Source organism: Schistocerca americana, chromosome 4 (genome assembly GCF_021461395.2).
Source record: "Schistocerca americana isolate TAMUIC-IGC-003095 chromosome 4, iqSchAmer2.1, whole genome shotgun sequence".
NCBI classification, from domain to species: domain Eukaryota; kingdom Metazoa; phylum Arthropoda; class Insecta; order Orthoptera; family Acrididae; genus Schistocerca; species Schistocerca americana.
This window is the reverse complement of record NC_060122.1, coordinates 225,388,140-225,408,628: the sequence shown is the minus strand read 5'-3', so window position 1 is coordinate 225,408,628 and position 20,489 is coordinate 225,388,140. Positions and strand designations below refer to the sequence as shown.

General features: G+C 44.9%; 1 protein-coding gene across 1 annotated transcript in view; it reads right to left on the bottom strand.

Moving 5' to 3' along the window:
• The window catches only part of LOC124612643 (protein slit), an 814,493-nt gene that overhangs the window by 102,983 nt on the left and 691,021 nt on the right, over positions 1-20,489 (bottom strand). Inside the window, exon 6 of the mRNA XM_047140944.1 lies at positions 3,501-3,733. Coding sequence (XP_046996900.1) covers positions 3,501-3,733 — 233 coding nt within the window. The remainder of the gene's footprint in view (positions 1-3,500; positions 3,734-20,489) is intronic.

Sequence of the window (20,489 nt, the reverse complement as noted above, 5' to 3'; positions counted from 1 at the left end):
TTCATGACATACCCCCACAGATTTACTTACCTTACTCATCTACTACCTGCAAACATCACAGAAGTTTTCCCACACAAACTGTGGGAATAGCATTTGCGGAACAAATACTGTGGAGAAATGGCTCAGCTACAAACCTATGGCATTGTTTCTAGGTTTATTTTCACTCTGCAGCGGAGTCTCCACTGGTTTAGAATTTTCTGGCGGATTAAAACATCTAGAAGTACAGAGGCCAAATAATAACGCTGTTGAATAGGCAGATTTTATTATTAAATTTTCCATTCATTCCATTGTCTCATTTTTGCCAACAATATTTCGGGTACCAGTTATGGTACACATATAATATGAAGACGCTTACTGGTAAACCGAAACCGTTTATATAGTTACAATTAAATTATATTGCGATCAAGACTATTAACATTTGTAATAAGAATAGTCACTCTGTGAACCACTAATGGCAAAATGGTGCGTAATTGAGAAAAATGGCCACACTAATGGTACGGAAAAGGTGTCAAGGCGTTTACTCCAACTAGAATTAGTTAGTTCAATATGAGACACGTAATACTACAGGTCAAACTGACTTTTAAATAGTTTTGTGTACTGGACTGTTATCCATTTTCTATCCCTAATTCACGTTATTTAAAACTGTTATGTTATATTTGGCCTAATACAAAAATCCGATTGTAACCGGTCTGCTCTAGCCACTTGTTACTGCTTCATCAATAAGTCTAGAAAATATGTCCGAAAATTAGAACAATCAACAAGGGATGCTGTTGCGATGGCACTGCCCACATTACCCAGCTAGGGAGCGAAAGTGGCCACTGTGTAAGACTCCAGAAAAAAGATTATAGTTTATATATGCTATTTTCTTTCTGACCAAAAAATATTTGGTGTGGTACCTTATACTATGTAGATTCAAAACGTGTAAAAGGTAGTCTTCTATCAACAACCACGGTTCGCTGAAAATTCAGTTTCGCTTAGAGGAACCGCTTTACCGCACCTTCCCTTACTCTAAGGAAAACTATCATATAATCCTGTCCATGAGTGATCAACAAATTTTAGATATGTTAATTTTATTAACATATTTAATACTGTTGGTATTACCATAAGTTTTAAAACTTATGTAAGCTAAAGAAAAGAAAACTGAGGCTCTGTTAGATGACGACCAATATGGCTTTAGGAAAGGTAAAGACACTGTAGAGGCCATGTTACCGTTGCACTTGATAATGAAAGCAAGCCAACAAAATCAAGGTACGTTCTAGCATTTGACGACCTAGAAACAGCATTTTCGATGTGAAATGGTGAAAGGTGTTCGAAATTCTAAACAAAAATGCGAGTAAACTATAGAGAGGGACGAGAAATATACATTTTGAACAAGAACGAAGAGCAAACGATAATAATGCGGACGAAGAACGAAGTGCCCACATTAAAAAGAATGCCAGACACGGATACAGTATTTCGACTCTCATTGTACACATGGAAGAAGCAATGACGGAAATAGGAAAGATTCAAGACTGGGATTAAAATTCATGGAGAAGAAAGTCAGCACTAAGATGCGCTGTCGACATTATTGTCGTCAGTGAAAGCGAAGAATTACATGTCGCTTTGAATGCAATGAACAGTCTAAAGAGTACAGAATAAGGATCGAGACTAACTGAATAAAGATGAAAAAAATGAGGACGAGCAGAAATGAGATTAGCGATAAACTTAACATTTGTGACCATGGAGTAGACGAGGTGAAGGTTTTCTGCTATGCTGTAGGCAAAACAACATGCGTCAAAGCAAGGAGGACATAAAAGAACAGACTAGCATTCCTGGACAAGACAAACCGACTAGTCTCACACAATGGACTTAATTTGAGGAGGGCCTTTCTTATGTCTTAAGGATAGCATCGCACAGTGGAACCGGAGAAGAAATCGCGTGAGGAGGCGCATTCGGGAGAATGACGGCTCAAACTCGCATCTGGGCATTTTGATTTAGCTTTTACCTGCTTTCCCTAAATCGCTTCAGGCAAATGCCGGTATGGTTCCTTTGAAAGGGCACGGCCGACTTCCTTCCCCATCCTTCCCTAATCCAATGAGACCAATAACGTCGCTTTTTGGTCCCACCCTCCCCAAATCAACCAGCCAACAAACCAACCAAACGGAGAAGAAGAGATCGAAGCATTTGAGATATATAAATCCGCGCCGATAGCTGAGTGGTCAGCGTGGCGGTCTGTCACGCCAAGGGGCTCGGGTTCGATTCCCGGCTGGGTCGGAGATTTTCTCCCATCAGGGACTGGGTGTTGTGTTGTCCTCATTATCATTTCATCATCACCAGTGGAAGGCAACGGGAAACCACCACTGGAATCACTTCCCTAGACGCTCATGCGGTGGACCTCTCTGATGAGGCTTCCCCCATGACAAGACCTGCCGTAAGGCAGCACACACAAAAAAAGAGATATATGAAGATGGTATCTGTTGCTTCGGACATATATATTCGGACATGTCCGGAAGATCGGATACCATTGGTGATCTTGCAGTTCTCGAAGAATGAAATTACAATGAAATCTAAACCTGTATCTGCTTACAGGCGTTGATTAATATCAACGGGGACAGTTGAAAATGTGTGTCCTGAGCGGGACTCGAACCCGGGATCTGCTGTTTACATGGCAGACGCTCTATCCGTCTGAGCCACCGAGGACACAGTCCAAAAGAATAGATACCATCTCCATATAGATAAGGCTTACCAGTCAATGATCTTCTTCAGTGCGGATGCACTCACATTGCCCGAAGCTTTAAGAGAGTCGGTAGATTGTCTGCCGCGAGTAATGAGTATAGTGGGCAGGGGCACTTCAGATGTAGTGTGTGGACAGTAAGCTGGGAATGTGGGTCTTACGTGGAGTGTGCCAGAGATAAGTCCCTGCAGTTGCACTATCCTCTGTGTCCTTAGTGGCTCAGACGGATAGAGCGTCTGCCATGTAAGCACGAGAACCCGGGTTCGAGTCCCGGTCGGGGACACACATTTTCAACTGCCCTGTTGATATTCATCAACGCCTGTAAGCAGCTAAAGGTCTGGATTTCATTCTAATTTCATTTGAGATATGGTCCTATAGAAGGATGCAAAAAATTAGGTGGGGCAATAAGATACGAAATGAAGAGATTCTCACCAGAATCGATGAAGAAGGCGACGTACGGAAAACACTGACAAGAAGAAGGCATACTATGATAGGATGTGTGTTAATACGTCAAGGAATAACTTCCATGGTACTAAAAGTAATTGTAGAGGCTAAAAATTGCAGGAGAAATCTAGGGATATATCCAGCAGTTGGGGGGGAAGTGACATTCTGTGAGGAGTTAGTGGCAGCCCACATCAGAAACCAGTCAAAAAACTGTTGAAAAAGAATGCAAAAACGTTCAGTCAATGTGTTCATCGCATAACGCTTTCCATTTTCTAGTGTGTGTGAGTGACAACTTTCGGATTGGAGCTAACGACTAGGAAAACTATGGCAGCACAGTACTGACCAGAGCACTTGAAGTCGTGGTCGTGTAGCGTGGCGATGGCGTGGCCCTTGACCTGGTTGGGCGAGAAGCAGCGGGCGTGCACGGCGAGGCGCGGTGCGCGCCGCAGGAAACGAGCCAGCCACGAAAGGTGGCAGTCGCAGTGCAGCATGTTGTCCGCCAGTCGCAGCGTGCGCAGCCGCGACAGCTCACCCAGCGCCGCACTCAGCGACGTCAAGTTGTTGCTGTGCAGCGTCCTGCCAACACAACAAAATAAAATACTAAGTTGTGGGGCAGCCATGACAGGTGGTATTCACATTGTGAAGCATATTGTTTGCCAGCTGCAGCACATGTAGGTGCGACAGCTCACGCAGGCTGCACGCAGCGACGTCAGGTTGTTGCTATGCAGCATACTGCCAACACAAAAATATAAAACACTGTGTCTAGGGACAGCCAAGACAAGTGGCAGTCGCAGTGCAGCATGTCGTCCGCTAGTCGCAGTGTACGCAGCCGCGACAGCTCACCCAGCGCAGCACTCAGCGACGTCAAGTTGTTGCTGTGCAGCGTCCTGCCAACACAACAAAATAAAATACTAAGTTGTGAGCCAGCCATGACAGGTGGTATTCACATTGTGAAGCATATTGTTTGCCAGCTGCAGCACGTTTAGGTGCGACAGCTCACGCAGGCTGCACGCAGCGACGTCAGGTTGTTGCTTCGCAGCGTCCTGCCAACACCAAAATGTAAAACACTGTGTCTAGGGCCAGCCATGACAGGTGGCAGTCGCAGTGGAGCATGTTGTCCGCCAGTCGCAGCGTGCGCAGCCGTGACAGCTCACCCAGCGCCGCACTCAGCGACGTTAAGTTGTTGCTGTGCAGCGTCCTGCCAACATAACAAAATAAAATACTAAGTTGTGGGGCAGCCATGACAGGTGGTATTCACATTGTGAAGTATATTGTTTGCCAGTTGCAGCACATGTAGGTGCGACAGCTCACGCAGGCTGCACGCAGCGACGTCAGGTTGTTGCTATGCAGCATACTGCCAACACAAAAATATAAAACACTGTGTCTAGGGCCAGCCATGACAGGTGGCAGTCGCAGTGGAGCATGTTGTCTGCCAGCCAAAGCGTGTGCAGCCGCGACATCTCACTCAGCGCCGCACTCAGTGACGCGAGGCTGTTGCTGTGCAGCGTCCTGCCAACACAACAAAATAATACATAGTGACACGGGACAGTCGCGACAGGTGGCAGTCGCAGTGAAGTATGTTCTCCGTCAGCCACAGTGTGCGCAGTCGTGACAGCTCACCCAGTGCCGCACTCAGCGACGTCAAGTTGTTGCTGTGCAGCGTCCTGCCAAAACAAAGTAAAACAATAAGGTGTGGACCAGCATGGACAGGCTGCAGTTGCACTGCTGCATGTTGTCCGCCAGCCGCAGTGTGTGCAACCACAACAGCTCCCCTGCACTGCACTAGCGATCTCAGGATGCTGCTACGCAGCGTCCTACCAACATGGCAAAACAAAATATTGAGGCACGGGCCAGCCACGACTGGTGGCAGTTGCAGCACAGAATGTTTTCCACCTGCTGCAGCATGCACAGTTGTGACAGGCCACCCAGTGTTGTTATCAGTGTCATATCATTGTTGGTGTACAGCTTCCTAACAACACACACACACACACACACACACACACACACACACACACACACACACAAAAAGGAACAGACGTATCAAATCGGCAAGTGGTATCATAATTGACGGCAAGTCTTTACAAACTTATCTAGAGCTGCGAATCTTCATTCCTTCCCAGCGAGGCACTGCCATGTTGAATAATCAGGTTTCTGTAGTTTATTCGCTCACGAAAGACGCGAATAACCGGCAGAAACCCGATTATTCAACACATACATAAATCTTTTGACATGACATATATTTTGAAAAAAGTCTAAAAATTTATTCTCTCACTCACACAAATGTCTTTTGTTCCCAGAATATTTCTAAAACCTTACATTTACAAAAAATATAGCTTTATTCTGAACTGTCTTAAATCTTAAAAGCAGAAATCGTAGTACCTCTAATTTGATTCACCGAATGTTCTGGATGCTTCTGGAATAACATAGCAGTCCATAATTACGAAAGTATTGCTGGTGTAGAATCTTGTGCACAAACTGACCTATCGATTACGCTCCATAAATTTTAGATGGGATTCATGTCGGGCGATCTGGGTGGCCAAATCATTCGCTCGAATTCTCCACAATGTTCTCCAACCAATTACAAACAGTAGTGGCCTGGTGATATGGCAAATAGTCATGAAAGGCTGCAAATGGTCTCCAAGTAGGTGAAAACAACCATTGCCAGTTCGTGATGGTGCAGTTCGACCAGAAGTCCCAGTACATTCCATATAACAGAGGCCACACCATTATGGAGTCATCACCAGCTTGTGCAGAGCCGTGTTGACAACTTGGCTACATGGCTCTGTGGCGTCTGCGCCACACTCTAACGCTACAGTCAACTCTTTATCAGCTGAAATCGGGACTCATCTGACCATACCACAGTTTTCCAGTTATCTAGTACTCAACCGATATGGTCACGAGCCCAGGTCAGGCGCTGCAGGCGATGTCGTGCTCTTAGCAAAGCCGCTCGCATCTGTCGTCTGCTGCCTCAGGCCAAATTTCGCCGCACTGTCCTAACAGATACGTTCGTCATACGTCCCACATTGATTTCTGTGGTCGTTTCGTGCGGTGTTGCTTATACAGGGTGTTTAAAAAATGACCGGTATATTTGAAACGGCAATAAAAACTAAACGAGCAGCGATAGAAATACGCCGTTTGTTGCAATATGCTTGGGACAACAGTACATTTTCAGGCGGACAAACTTTCGAAATTACAATAGTTACAATTTTCAACAACAGATGGCGCTGCAAGTGATGTGAAAGATATAGAAGACAACGCAGTCTGTGGGTGCGCCATTCTGTACGTCGTCTTTCTGCTGTAAGCGTGTGCTGTTCACAACGTGCAAGTGTGCTGTGGACAACATGGTTTATTCCTTAGAACAGAGGATTTTTCTGGTGTTGGAATTCCACCGCCTAGAACACACTGTTGTTGCAACAAGACGAAGTTTTCATCGGAGGTTTAATGTAACCAAAGGACCGAAAAGCGATACAATGAAGGATCTGTTTGAAAAATTTCAACGGACTGGGAACGTGACGGATGAACGTGCTGGAAAGGTAGGGCGACCGCGTACGGCAACCACAGAGGGCAACGCGCAGCTAGTGCAGCAGGTGATCCAACAGCGGCCTCGGGTTTCCGTTCGCCGTGTTGCAGCTGCGGTCCAAATGACGCCAACGTCCACGTATCGTCTCATGCGCCAGAGTTTACACCTCTACCCATACAAAATTCAAACGTGGCAACCCCTCAGCGCCGCTACCATTGCTGCACGAGAGACATTCGCTAACAATATAGTGCACAGGATTGATGACGGCTATATGCAAGAGGGCAGCATTTGGTTTACTGACGAAGCTTATTTTTACCTGGACGGCTTCGTCAATAAACAGAACTGGCGCATATGGGGAACCGAAAAGCCCCATGTTGCAGTCCCATCGTCCCTGCATCCTCAAAAAGTACTGGTCTGGGCCGCCATTTCTTCCAAAGGAATCATTGGCCCATTTTTCAGATCCGAAACGATTACTGCATCACGCTATCTGGACATTCTTCGTGAATTTGAGGCGGTACAAACTGCCTTAGACGACACTGCGAACACCTCGTGGTTTATGCAAGATGGTGCCCGGCCACATCGCGCGGCTGACGTCTTTAATTTCCTGAATGAATATTTCGATGATCGTGTGATTGCTTTGGGCTATCCGAAACATACAGGAGGCGGCGTGGATTGGCCTCCCTATTCGCCAGACATGAACCCCTGTGACTTCTTTCTGTGGGGACACTTGAAAGACCAGGTGCACCGCCAGAATCCAGAAACAATTGAACAGCTGAAGCAGTGCATCTCATCTGCATGTGAAGCCATTCCGCCAGACACGTTGTCAAAGGTTTCGGGTAATTTCATTCAGAGACTACGCCATATTATTGCTACGCATGGTGGATATGTGGAAAATATCGTACTATAGAGTTTCCCAGACCGCAGCGCCATCTATTGTTGACAATTGTAACTACTGTAATTTCGAAAGTTTGTCTGCCTGAAAATGTACTGTTGTCCCAAGCATATTGCAACAAACGGTGTATTTCTATCGCTGCTCGTTTAGTTTTTATTACCGTTTCAAGTATACCGGTCATTTTTGAAACACCCTGTATGTTAGCACTGGCAACTCTACGCAAACACGATTGCTCTCGGTCGTTAAGTGAAAGCCGTCGTCACTGCGTTGTCCGTGGTGAGAGGTAACGCCTGTAATTTGGTATTCTCGAGAGACTCTTGGCACTGTGGGTCTCGAAATATTCAACTCCATAACGATTTCCGAAATGGAATGTCCCATGCGTCTAACTCCAACTACCATTACGCACTCGAAGTCTGTTAATTCTCGTCATGCGCCGATAATCACATTGGAAATCATTTGAAACGAATAATCTGAGTACAAATGACAGCTCAGTCGATGCACTGCCCTTTTACACCTCGTGTACGCGAGAATCCGCCAGTTATATATATGCACATAGCCGTCCCATGACTTTTGTCTCCTGAGAGCAGTGTGACACACTGTATATGAAAATGTTTCCGTTTCTGAAATTGCGTTAAGTAGAAATAAAAGTATTTATATGAAGATAATAACATCTTACTTGAGTACTGTCTGAAGTGACACCCAGGACCATATTTATTTTCAGCAAGGTTGTGTAATGGAAACGACGCCTGGAATCTGACGCCAACTGCAAGTTAAGTAATGTTATCAGTAAGTAATGCCTGCCCTTTACAATTTTACAACAAATATTGCAGTAATAGGGTACTACTCTAGACTGCAGTAAGACTGAAATTTTAATATGTGGAGATAGCTAAGGGGGAGCATTACAGGTTGCACCGCTGCTAGCACACCTCTCTCTGCTGTCACATCAAGGGAAGCCTACAACATAGGTCGCCATGTTGCCAGTCCATGGTGCCCCAGACGTCCCCACGCTGTCCGAGTGTGTACTTGAATTGCCACAAACACGCTGATTTCCTGACTCGACGTGCGCGAGGTGTCTGCATCATGCACATATCCGAGCGAAAAATGTGTCTGTCTTCTCGAACACGAGTCACGTGGGGCCGTTGAGTTTCTCCGTGGCGTTGAGTGCGACCCTCCTGAAACCATCGATTCTATGTTCGCGTGGTATTAGTGGGGTCTCGATAAAGGGGAGCGTGCAACCATAAACTATGGTCTCGAGATCACGGTCCTGCTACCCGAATACCAACACCCGCTGGTATATCTTTCTCCTCGTTGCACAGAGAATACCACGAACTTCACAGATACAAACTACATTTAAATGCAGAATGAAAGTTTTACTCTGCAGAGCAGTGTGGGCTGATATGAAACTTCTTGGCAGATTAAAACTGTGTGCCGGACCGAGACTCGAACTCGGGACCTTTGCCTTTCGCGGGCAAGGGCTCTACCATCTGAGCTACCAAAGCACGTCTCACGACCCGTCATCACAGCTTTCATTCTGGAAACGTCCCCCAGGCTGTGGCAAAGCCATATCTCGGCAATATCCTTTTTTCCAGGAGTGCTAGTTCTGCAAGGTTCGCACGAGAGCTTCTGTGACGTATGGAAGGTAGGAGACGAGGTACTGGCGGAATTAAAGCTGTGCTTGGATAGCTCAGATAGTAGAGCACTTGCCCGCGAAAGACAAAGGTCCCGTGTTTGAGTCTCGGTCCGGCAGACAGTTTTAATCTGCCAGGAAGTTTTACATTTAAATGCACACTGTTACTTTCTGGCTCTTACGAACATCGGTACCAAATTTTTCAGCATCGTACACAGTATTTTTCTGCCTAGTTGATACCTTTCCAGGGTATGTCTGCTACTAAATCTACACTACGTCTTAGCGAAAGATGCTTATTGTCTTCCTCAGCAAAGGGATACCGTAACAACACAAGAGAGGTAGAGAGGGTGCATTTGTTACGTCACCAGTATTCATTGTCGCCTAGTAAAGCAAAAATTCATTGGTGATTTTGCGTCCCTTAGAATTGCTATGTTTTAAAAGAACAGTGGGTAATCACGTGATTTATTTGGAGGCAAAAGACTTCCCTTCATTCTGGTTGGAAAAGAGTTTCCAAAACTCTGCCGCCAGGGCATGACGAGGAATGGATGACTTGGAAATCTTTGAATAGACTGAGATCAGGAGCGGATAGATCAACATTTAATCTGGCAAGGTGGTGCTACAGTACAGAAAAAATATTCAGTGTCGGCTGTGTCCAGCCTCCTGTATTACAGAAGACCTCCATCAGGTGACAGAAAATGGACTGGAAGTGGCCAAATTTTGGTAAAAGACTGTATGACGTGTTAACTGTGCATCTATGTATGTTTATGACACGAGAATAATAATGTGATTTCTTTTATTTATGGAAGGGTTCATCGATGTGTGAACGAAAAGCCAGCAAAGACGCAAGCAGCTGGCGAAAGTAATACACAAGGTACAGCGTCAATATAAAAAGTTCAGCTTTTCACTGGAGAAAGTTCGGAATCCACAAACTGGGAGATACCACAATGCAGATATCCTTCCTTGGGCAACATCTACGAAGGATAGGTGCAAAGCTTTAATTAGCACATCGAAAAAATAAAGTTGTGTAATTAAGTTTTTGTTTGTTTAAATGTTTAGGTTTCCGTCTGCAACTCTAGCGAACAGTACTGTAGCAGACCGCTAGAGGAGAATGCCGAAGCCCTTTGATAAAGCGGAGTATTGTGCGGTAAGTCTTTTTCGCTGCTGAATAGGAACAACGCTGGAACACTTCATTCTGAGTCGGTGGAAGGATGCAGCAAATCTCCACCGTCATAGCACACAGTGATCAGGTGCTGCAGTCGCTTTCAGTGTAAGCAAACCATTCTGAATGAAGAAGAACGAAGTGTCAGATCATCTCTCTGTGAAGAACCTGGAACCGCAAGAGAAATGTAGGCGCTGCTGCTCAAGGACTAGCATATTACTATCGACGAGATAGTGGTAAAAATGAAAATCAGGTATCGACATCTTTTACATTTTGATTATTACAAAGTCTGCTGCTCACTGGGTTCCACGACAGTTCATACACATTCAAAAGAACCACTGAAGTATTGCGGTGTATAAGGCCAATCCAGATGACTTCTTCAGCCGCCTAATCAACATGGCCGAGGGCCGGGTTCATGACTGTCACCGCTACAAAGGAGCAAAGAAAGATGTGTATTTTGGGACAGTTAAGACGTGGTGGCAGCAGATTATACTCGCAACACGCAAACCGTTATAAAAGCATAGCATCTGACGAGGTTACGGAAGCCTGTCAAGGGTAAAGTCGCAGACAGAGGTCCAAGGGCGCATGTTTGCTCCACTACAACGTCAACATTCATTTTCCACAGGGCAGTGTCATTCATGCTACTTCTTTGAGCTATCAAATTTTGTCTCACCCCTTCGTATTTTCGTGATGACAAAGATTTGTTCCTCTTATCTTTGGCTGAAGAGAGCACTGCACACAGGTTATTTTCGAGGTTGAAAATTTTGTCTCACCCCTTCGTATTTTCGTGATGACAAAGACTTGTTCCTCTTATCTTTGCCTGAAGAGAACACTTCACACAGGTTATTTTCGAGGTTGAACTTTTCCTAACGAACCACAATGGAGATGTCTACTACCAAGGTCTCCATCAAGTCATCAAAAGTTGCCAAAATGTGTCACATTGAAGGGTGAATATACGAAGTAGGAATGAAACCATCGGTAAGGTTCGCGGTCTAAGATTTATTTCATGACTATCTCTCGTATTATTCTCAACAATAGGTATCAGTTGAATTAGCACATACAGATCGGTATGCACAGCACGAGCCCCAATTGACATCAATCCATAATGTGTTAACAACAGCTAATTAAATGAAAACGTTTCAATGTAACACGTTTTCAAAATGGATTAAAAAGTGTAGTGCTAAAAATATGTGCTCTTAAACTTTTAATATTTATGAAAATACTTATACAATTTAAAACAAAAACGTTGGCTCATGCAGTACATGATTGATGCATGAGTCACCTAAATCACTAATTATTTTATTGCACTGTAAATGATACGAACTTTGCGCGATTTTTCTCAACGACGGCTACACTCTACACTGCTTACTACTAACTACTTCATGCGCAACTCATTTTTCGTTTCAAATTTTACAAGTATTGTAATAGCTATTAAAAATTCACAAGCACAAATTTTCAGGACTATTAGCATAACGTTAGGAATGTGCATCGGCTAGAAGAAATTATTTTATACTTTTTAGTCTTTTTATAAACGTATTACATTAAGAAAGTTATTTATTTAAATAATTATTTTCTGCTCTTTAGTTTGTGTGTGTGAATTTTTAAATCGATTTCATTTTGATGAGAATACAACAAAGCCTTGTGGCAAATTTCATGCTGATTTCAGTTTCTCCTCACCTGAGTCAACCAAAGTATTGCTTTCTCTACACATATCTCGTGAAAAAACCGTGAAGATAAAAGTTAGAGAGATCCAAGCTCTCACAGACGCTTACCATCAATCGTATTTTCCACGGAACATTCGCGACTGGAACAGGAAAAGTTGGAAATAACAGAGTAACATAAAGTACCCTCCGCCATTCTTCAGACTAGTTAATACTGCACTGTTATCCAGTTCCGTAGAGCGTTTCAGTTCTCTAGCTCATTGGGAATTTAGTTTAAAGCAACTACAGAATCCGTACCAATTGCAAAATCTGTACTGAAGAGACGATTAAGCGATGTAATAAAAGCATGTTAAGACACTTCAATTTTTCTCCATCAGCGAGTCCCGATGCAAAAAATTATATTCTCTGCGAAAATAAACTAATAGTAAAAGTATACAGTTTTCATGATGGGTAATACCCCTATTTACATTAACTAAGTAAGCACTTAATTTAAATCGAAACTGCGTTGATCGCCGGGAAAGTCAAACTGTAATTTCTGGGATGATTCGTACCTCTCATCTCTTCATCATTCCTGCAACAAAGTGCACAAAGCTTCTCCATACAGCTGCTTTCACGCCAGTGAAACCGATGGCGAATTACCCGAAAGGCATCTGCATGACGAGAGCAGGGACAGAGCCCGTAATTGTTAGCCCATCCTGCAAATTTTGGACGAAAACAGCAAGGAAACAGAACGTGGTGCAGCTTTCCTCTTAGCGCGATGTTGCCGCCGCTCGTTACGGAACAAAAGATTCGCGCTCCGGCGATTGCTATTTTTTCTCGTTATTCATATGGCTACAATGCGTAATGGGCGGGCGAGATATTGTTTTAAAAAGGCAGAACAAAGCGCTCGTCGGAGAAAGAGAGAAAAAAAATCTCTTTGTGCTTCCAGAGCGCCGCTGCGTTTGCGCCACATGCTCGGCGTCACGAATTTCCACCCGTTGTCCGAATAGCTTTATTTGTTTACACTCGTGTGTTGTTATATACAGCACAGCGGGACAGAGGCTCTGGCTGCAAAATTAAAATTTTCGTTGTCATGTCTGAAATAGTAAAGTGTTCAACCATGCAAGAACTCTATTTCTCTCATGGTTTGAATCGGTACATCTTAAAGGATGCCGGGATGGGAAGCATGACCATTTTGGCGAGAAGAAATATAAGGTCCTACTGGTATCTCTTAGTTCATTCAAGAACAAACATTAAATGAAAACCAGCCCTTAATGTAGCTCCAGACGAGTCCATACAGGGAAGTTACGACAGTTGAAAATTACATCTCGAGTAAACTTCGCTTCAGTCAAAACATCAGTAACACTGCATTCTACAAAAATCCTGTAACAGACGCGTTCCTATAGGTAATACAGGATGGGGCAAATAAGAGTTGCCCGGAGAACAGAGTTCCAGGGTATAAAGAAACACAGCAGAGGAAAGAAAATACAGTACTAATCTGACTATAGCGGGTGCTGAAAGTGACCACCTTCATCTCTTGGCACTTTTAGGCCCTGGTCAGCAAGTGGCTGAAGGCGGATGGAAGCTGGACTGCTGGAATTGCTGCAGTGTCATTCGAAATCTTAGACTGCAGACTAAAAGTGGCAAAACACCTTAGACCTGAGGGCTCGAACATTGACAGATCAGTTGACCTGGATGGCCAGCTTGGGCCGCAAACAGACTGTAGGTCCTGGTGGAGTATTTAACCGCATCATCGACGCGATATGCCGATCTCTTGCGACAGGCATCGCGTTGATTTGGTAGGACTATGAAGGATTTTCTGGTGAACTGCAGCTACACTTTATGGTGTGCTGCCACAATTCAAAATTTTTTTTGACTTGTTCAAAACACCAGACACAATCTGACGGTATTTTCGGACTAATCGTTACATGGCACTATTTGCTGGCACTTTGACTCCATGAAACTTCTCAGCAAATAACTGACCACACCGCTTCCACAACTTTGTTTTCACGTAGCTTTCCATAACGAACTCCCGCTGCTCCAATGTGAGTGCCATCGTCCCCTTTGCATTGCTCCACCCACACTGACACGGCCCGCACTACGCTCTGAACCGGTGTGGATCACGTGGCGGGCGTACACGTGTTTTGCGCGTCATAGCTGCGGTTATATGCATACATTCCCGTCCAATTGTATCCACTGGTCTGGGAACTTTTTTTGCCCCAGCCTTTATCATTAGATACAAATTTCTGCATCTTACTCAAACTGTAGGGTTGACGATTATCATCAGATATAAACCTTCAAACGCTGCTGAATCTAACATTAAGATCAACAGAGTCCTCTCCACTTACGGCGTGTCGTGTACGACACACGGATCGGGGAATTTGATCTGCATACAGAACCCCCTTAACACCAAATATATATGCGCCAATACTTCGCTTGACTACTAAAAGATATCATTACCTATTGCAACGAGTTTCTGCGCTCTGTGTCGTCAATTACATGTAACAGAAATATTAGAAGAATAAACATGCCGCTGGTGCTCGGGATGAATTTTTTTTGAGTGATCAATCTTCTGACTGGTTTGAGGCGCCCCACCACGAAATTCTTTTCTGTGCAGCCTTTTCATTTCAGAGTAGCAGTTGCGACCTACGTCCTCAGTTATTTGCTGAATGTATTCCAAATTCTGTCTTCCTCTACCGTTTTTGTTCTCTACAGCTTCCTCTAGTACCATGGAAGTTATTCCCCGATGGCCTAACAGATGTCCTATCATCTTGTGCCCCATCCTTGTCAGTGTTTTCCATATACTCCTTCCTTCAGCGACTCTGCGCAGAACCTCCATATTCCTCACCTTAAGAGTTCACCTAATTTTCAACATTCTCCTGTAGCATCGTGTCTCTTATGCTTCGATTCTCTTCTGTTCCGATTTCCCCACAGTCCAAGTTTCATTACCATGCAATACTGTACTTTCTCAGAAATTCAGGATATGATAAGCAAAGCATTAAACACTTGAGATACGTTTCTCAAAGCGTTACACATCCTAAAACTTCCGGCCAGATTAGGTGTGCCGGACCGAGACTCGAACTCGGGACCTCTGCCTTTCCGGATCAAGTGCTCTACCAGCTGAGCTACCTAAGCACGACTCACGACGCTTCCTCACATACTTCCGCCAGTACCTCATCTCCTATCCTTCGAACTTCACAGAAGGTCTCCTGCGAAATTTGCAGGACTAGCACTCCTGGATGAAAGGATATTCCGGAGATAAGGCTTAGCCACTGCGTGAGGGATGTTTCCAGAATGAGATTTTCACTCAGCAGCAGAGAGTGTGCTCTTATACGAAAGTAGTCGTGCTAGGGTAGCTCAATCGGCTAAAGGCAAAGGTCCCGAGTTCGAGTCTCGGTCCGGCATACAGTTTTAAGCATCCAGGAAGTTTCGTATCAGCGCACACTGCTGAGTGAAAAGCTTATCCACGTGCAGATCCAGTTAACAATCTGGTGTCAAACACTATTATGAAATTCTTGAGGGTATTTTCGTTCTATCGTTGCAACTAGAAGAAAATGGTGTTCGAAAATGTGCGCTGTGAGAAATACATAATTTGGAGAGCAAATAAAGGACTACAAGTATCAGTGTCTAACGAAGAAAAACAGCAAAGCTGTTCTAGTAGACGGAAGTTCCTGATGTAGGCGAGGAACCAAGTAGAAATCACCACTACTGATGATGCTTTTCTCCATAAAGCTAAACGCGTCTGGTGAAAAAACATGAATTTTGTTGTAGCTGCAACGACAGACCTAAAATACCCTCATGAATTTCATAATCGTGTTCGTCACCAGATCATTAACAGGATCTGCATACGGATAAGTTTTCACACAGCAGTGTGCGCTGATACGAAACTTCGTGGCTACTTAAAACTTTATGCCCGACCGAGACTCGAACTCGGGACCTTTGCCAATTAAACCGTTTGATCGTCACAGTCCCGAGCTGATTGGCGGGCTCTGCCAATAATGCTCAAAAAGTTCTCAATTGGGGAGAGATCTGGCGATCTTGCTAGCCTAGGTAGGATTTGCCAGGCATGACGAGAACCAGTAGAAACTATCTTAGTGCAGGCGGGAATTATCTTGCTGAAAGTTAAGCCTAGGCTGGCCTGCCATCAAGGGCAACAAAACAGGGAGTAGAGTGTCGTCGACGTGCAGTTGTGCTGTGAGGGTGCTACGGATGACAACCAAAAAGGTCCTGCTATGGAAAAAAGTACGCCAGAGCATCACCCCTGGTTGTCGGGCCGTATGGAGGAGGGGGGGGGGGGGAGGCGACAGATTGGTATCCCATCGCTCTCCAGGGCATCTCCAGACACATCTTCGCTCGACACCGGGGACCAATTCGAAGCGGGACTCGTCACTGAAGAGATGCAGTTGGTGACATTCCAAACTGAAGAAATGCGGATGGATGCCTTCAACGTACCTCCGCAACCTCGCGCCTAATAGCGCGGCAACCTGGCGTGCAGCTGTGCCACGCGTGACAGCCGCTCTCTGGGAGCGGGCAAGTGGCCCCTTCCGAGAAGCGTGCGCCATTTGTCTCCATCCGTGGTTGCTCGCTGCGGCTCGCTGATAAATTCTCCGCCGCCCGCAAAGTGATGGATCGCAGGCCCGGGATTTATAAAGTTTACACGCCGCGCCTAACGCAATCTGCTGGCCGGCCCGAAACTTTTAAACGAAGTTTAACGACGAGGAACCGTGCCGTCACTTCCGCTTGCTATCACAATTAACCTTTTCGTGGTTGTTGTCACACGTATTTCCTACTAAAGTAATACACAGTTGAGCGCAGGATCATGTTACATATCTGTCTTATACCCTATATAAGCTTTTCAAACTTGGTAAAAATCACTACGGATATACAGGTTGTCCCTAAAGAAACGGTCAGTATTTAGTTATATGAACGGAACTTTCATTCGAAGCAAAAAAGTCTAGTAAATATGGGCTCTAAAATGCATACCTTAAGAGCTATGAGTACTACATTTTCTATACTGTAAAACAAATCTCTTCTATTACTACTATTTGGAGAGATGTTAGTGTGGACTGAAACAAGAAAAAGATGTCCAGTAAACTTAAGTTCTAAAGGGCATACCTTAAGAGCTATGAGCAATCGTTCACCATCGCTGCAGTGAAACCCATCTCTTTTACTGATCAAATGTTCCTAGCTCTTTAGGAATACATATCAGAGTAAATGTTTACTAGATAACTTTTTCTTGTTTTGGTCCATACTACCTCCATACAAAATCTGGAAGGCAAAGAGTTTGCAGCAGAAGAGATTTGTTACACGGTACGGAAGATGGCGAAGTGCTCATTGCCCTGAAGGTACGCATTTCAGAGTCCATATTTACTCAATTTTTTTCCTCTGAATGATCGTTTCTACCATATCCCTGAATACTCTACATTCCTCCTGGGACACCCTGTACGAGAAGGAGGAGATTAATGTTTAACGCCCTGTCGACGACGAGATCATTAGAGTCGGGACACAAACTCGGATTAGGGAAGGATGGAGAAGAAAACCGGCCGTGTGAGCCGGATCGCTGATCGCCGTCAGCTGTCGGCTAGTTTATCTTTCCTATTTACAGCTAGTGATCTTTGTCAGAGAGGTTAGAGAGCGCAGTGGGAGAGTCTTCGGAGGGGTGTGCAGTAGAGGGTGGCGCCTTGGCTGTCAATGCGAACTGTCAAGCAGTGAGTTCTGGATTGGCTTGGCACGTGATAGCGTGTAGGTTGCACGGTGTGTGCTTTTAGCAGGAAGTAGTGGCCTGTATGACGAAGTAGACATGACCGGCCTTGCCGGAGAGAACAAGTAGGCCGTACGCTGTTGCTTATGGAGGTTTCAGTACGGTCCGTTTGCACGGTGCAGCGTGCTAGTTGAAACCTGTAACTAAGGAATTATGGAATGGCGGCCTCGGTGTTTTTGTGAGACGCACAGACGGGATTCGTTAGAGGCTATCCATTCCGGTTTTGCTAGATCAGCATTGAAATCAGCAGCCTTTTGCCACGGTGAGCATAATTATTATTTGCTTCTGCAGAGTGTGTGGAACCTCCCCAAGATTCTTCCGCTATTGCCGGCCGTTCTAATAAGTTACACAGTTTGTATTGCCTGACTGTACGTGTTGATCTGATCTCTGTGTCGGCTGAATCTGCCCCTCCCTATATTAAGATTTTTTATGGTTTCTTTAGTAACTTCACGAGAGAGTGTTTGCTGTGTACGATTTATCAGGCGTGCTGGTATCTCACGAGTGTTTGTTTAATTGGCGGCTGGGGCCGCGAACTTATATTTCAGTAACAAAATGTCTCCTTGCAGCGCCAACTTATTAACGCGGGGTCAGCATAATTCAGTTTAGGTTCTCATTTCTGTTAGTATTGTATTTAACTGTCAGTGCCGGCTGGTAATTGAATGTTTTAGTTTGTTGTAGACTTGTGGACACTCACACGCTAAAATGGTGGTTTGCGAGCCGGCTGTAGTGTAACGACCAGGTCATGTATGAGCAAAACGCGCAGCAGTTCGCACTAATTTAGAGTTGAAAAGCAAAGCTTCAGTTATTTTATTATCGACTGTAATTGTCACCTGTGGAAATTTTAAAGTCAACCTATTACTGTGATTCCTCTGCTAAACCTTTTGCTTCTGTTTAAAGTGTCTTGTTAATTATACAGTCAAATGCCTTGTTCTCAAATAGCATGTCTTTAAGATAGTCCTTCAGGCATGCTTGAAAATCAGCTTTTCAAGTGCTAGTTAATTACTGAGTTTTTTTAGCCCGCCCGGCTAGCCGTGCGGTATAACGCACTGCTTCTCGAGCGGAAAGGTGTGCCGGTCCTCGGCACGAATCCGCCCGGCAGATTAGTGTCGAGGTCTGGTGTGCCGGCCAGCCTGTGGATGGTTTTTAAGGCAATTTTTCATGTGCCTCAGCGAATACGGGCTGGTTCCCCTTATTCTGCCTACTGAGGGCTACGGCGGGGACGAAGCCTCTCCGTCGTTTCTAGGTCTGCAGTTCAATAAATACATACATACACATACATGCAAAGACTATGTAATTGCATTTCTTTAATTAGCCCTTCAGGCATCATTGGTTGTAGTTGTTATTTCTTAAGATCAGCTCTTCAGGCGTTAGTGGTTGCAGTTTGCTCTTTTTTGTTGGAATCAGCCCTTCAGGCGTTACTGGTTGTTAGTTGCAATTTTTTCAAAATTAGAGCTTCAGGCGTTATTGGTTGTGGTACTGGCAATTTTTTTTTAATCAGCTGAGACATAAACTACACAATCTTATCTAAAGAACAGGTGATCAATACAAATGAATAGAAACAAATTAGTCTCCGTGAGTTACCTGGCCGGTGCCAGCCCTTAAACTTTGATTAACGAGTTCTCTAAAAATCATGTCCTACGGTTAACATGACAAGAATTATCTCGGCGCATATTTACACTTGGTAGCAGAGCGCACAACACAAATCAACGGCAGACAATATTCTGTGACATAAACTACACAATCTTATCTAGAGAACAGGTTCAAATGTTCAAATGTGTGCGAAATCTTCTGGGACTTAACTGCTAAGGTCATCAGTCCCTAAGCTTACACACTACTTAACCTAAATTATCCTAAGGACAAACACACACACCCATGCCCGAGGGAGGTCTCGAACCTCCGCCGGACCAGAGAACAGGTGATCAATACAACTGAACAGAAACAAATTAGCCTCCGTGAGTTACTTGGCCAGTGCCAGCCCTTAAACTTTGGTTAATAAGTTCGCTAAAAATTATGCCCTAAAATTAAGATGACCAGAATTATCTCGGCGCACATTTACACGCCAAACTACCAAATGAACTACAAGATAGAATAGAGGACGTATCTCGGCGTGTCTTGAAACGCCAGAGCCGGACTTACTCACTACTCGTTGAGCTTCTAGCTACGTCTTTAACCACGCTTCAAGTCTGTTGGTTGGCCGTAGCCACACTTCCTCAACTGCCGTCAAGATAGTTAGTCACGACACTGAGGTAAATGATCAACAACTAAAACAATTCCAAAGGATTTTTAGTACACTGGCATATTCGCTTCAGCCGCATGCAACCCACCGGAGCAACTCGGAGACTCCAATTCAATCGGCCGGCGTAGCCTATAACAGACTCGAAGGAGCTTGTCCGTCCGACCTCTAGGGCAACCAAATCACCACGAGCTGTGGATCTGCCCTCACGACTCAACGTGCCGTAGCCGCTGGCCCCGCTCCTTCGTTGTCCGACTCGTCCTCTTGCCGTCCTACCTACGTACACTGTCCCACGTGACTCTCGCTCACCGCCGATGCCGACAGACCTCCCCAGCGGAGCGTACGCGCTGCCGTTAAATCCGCGCCGCTAAAGGTGAGCAGAAGACAAGTAAGCATCGAAGTCGACTCAAAGATCAAAATGACGATCGATAGAAACTGGCGCCAGAAACGCACCAGCTCATCATCCCTTCAGGCGTTGTTGGTTGTTGTTTGCTGTTCCT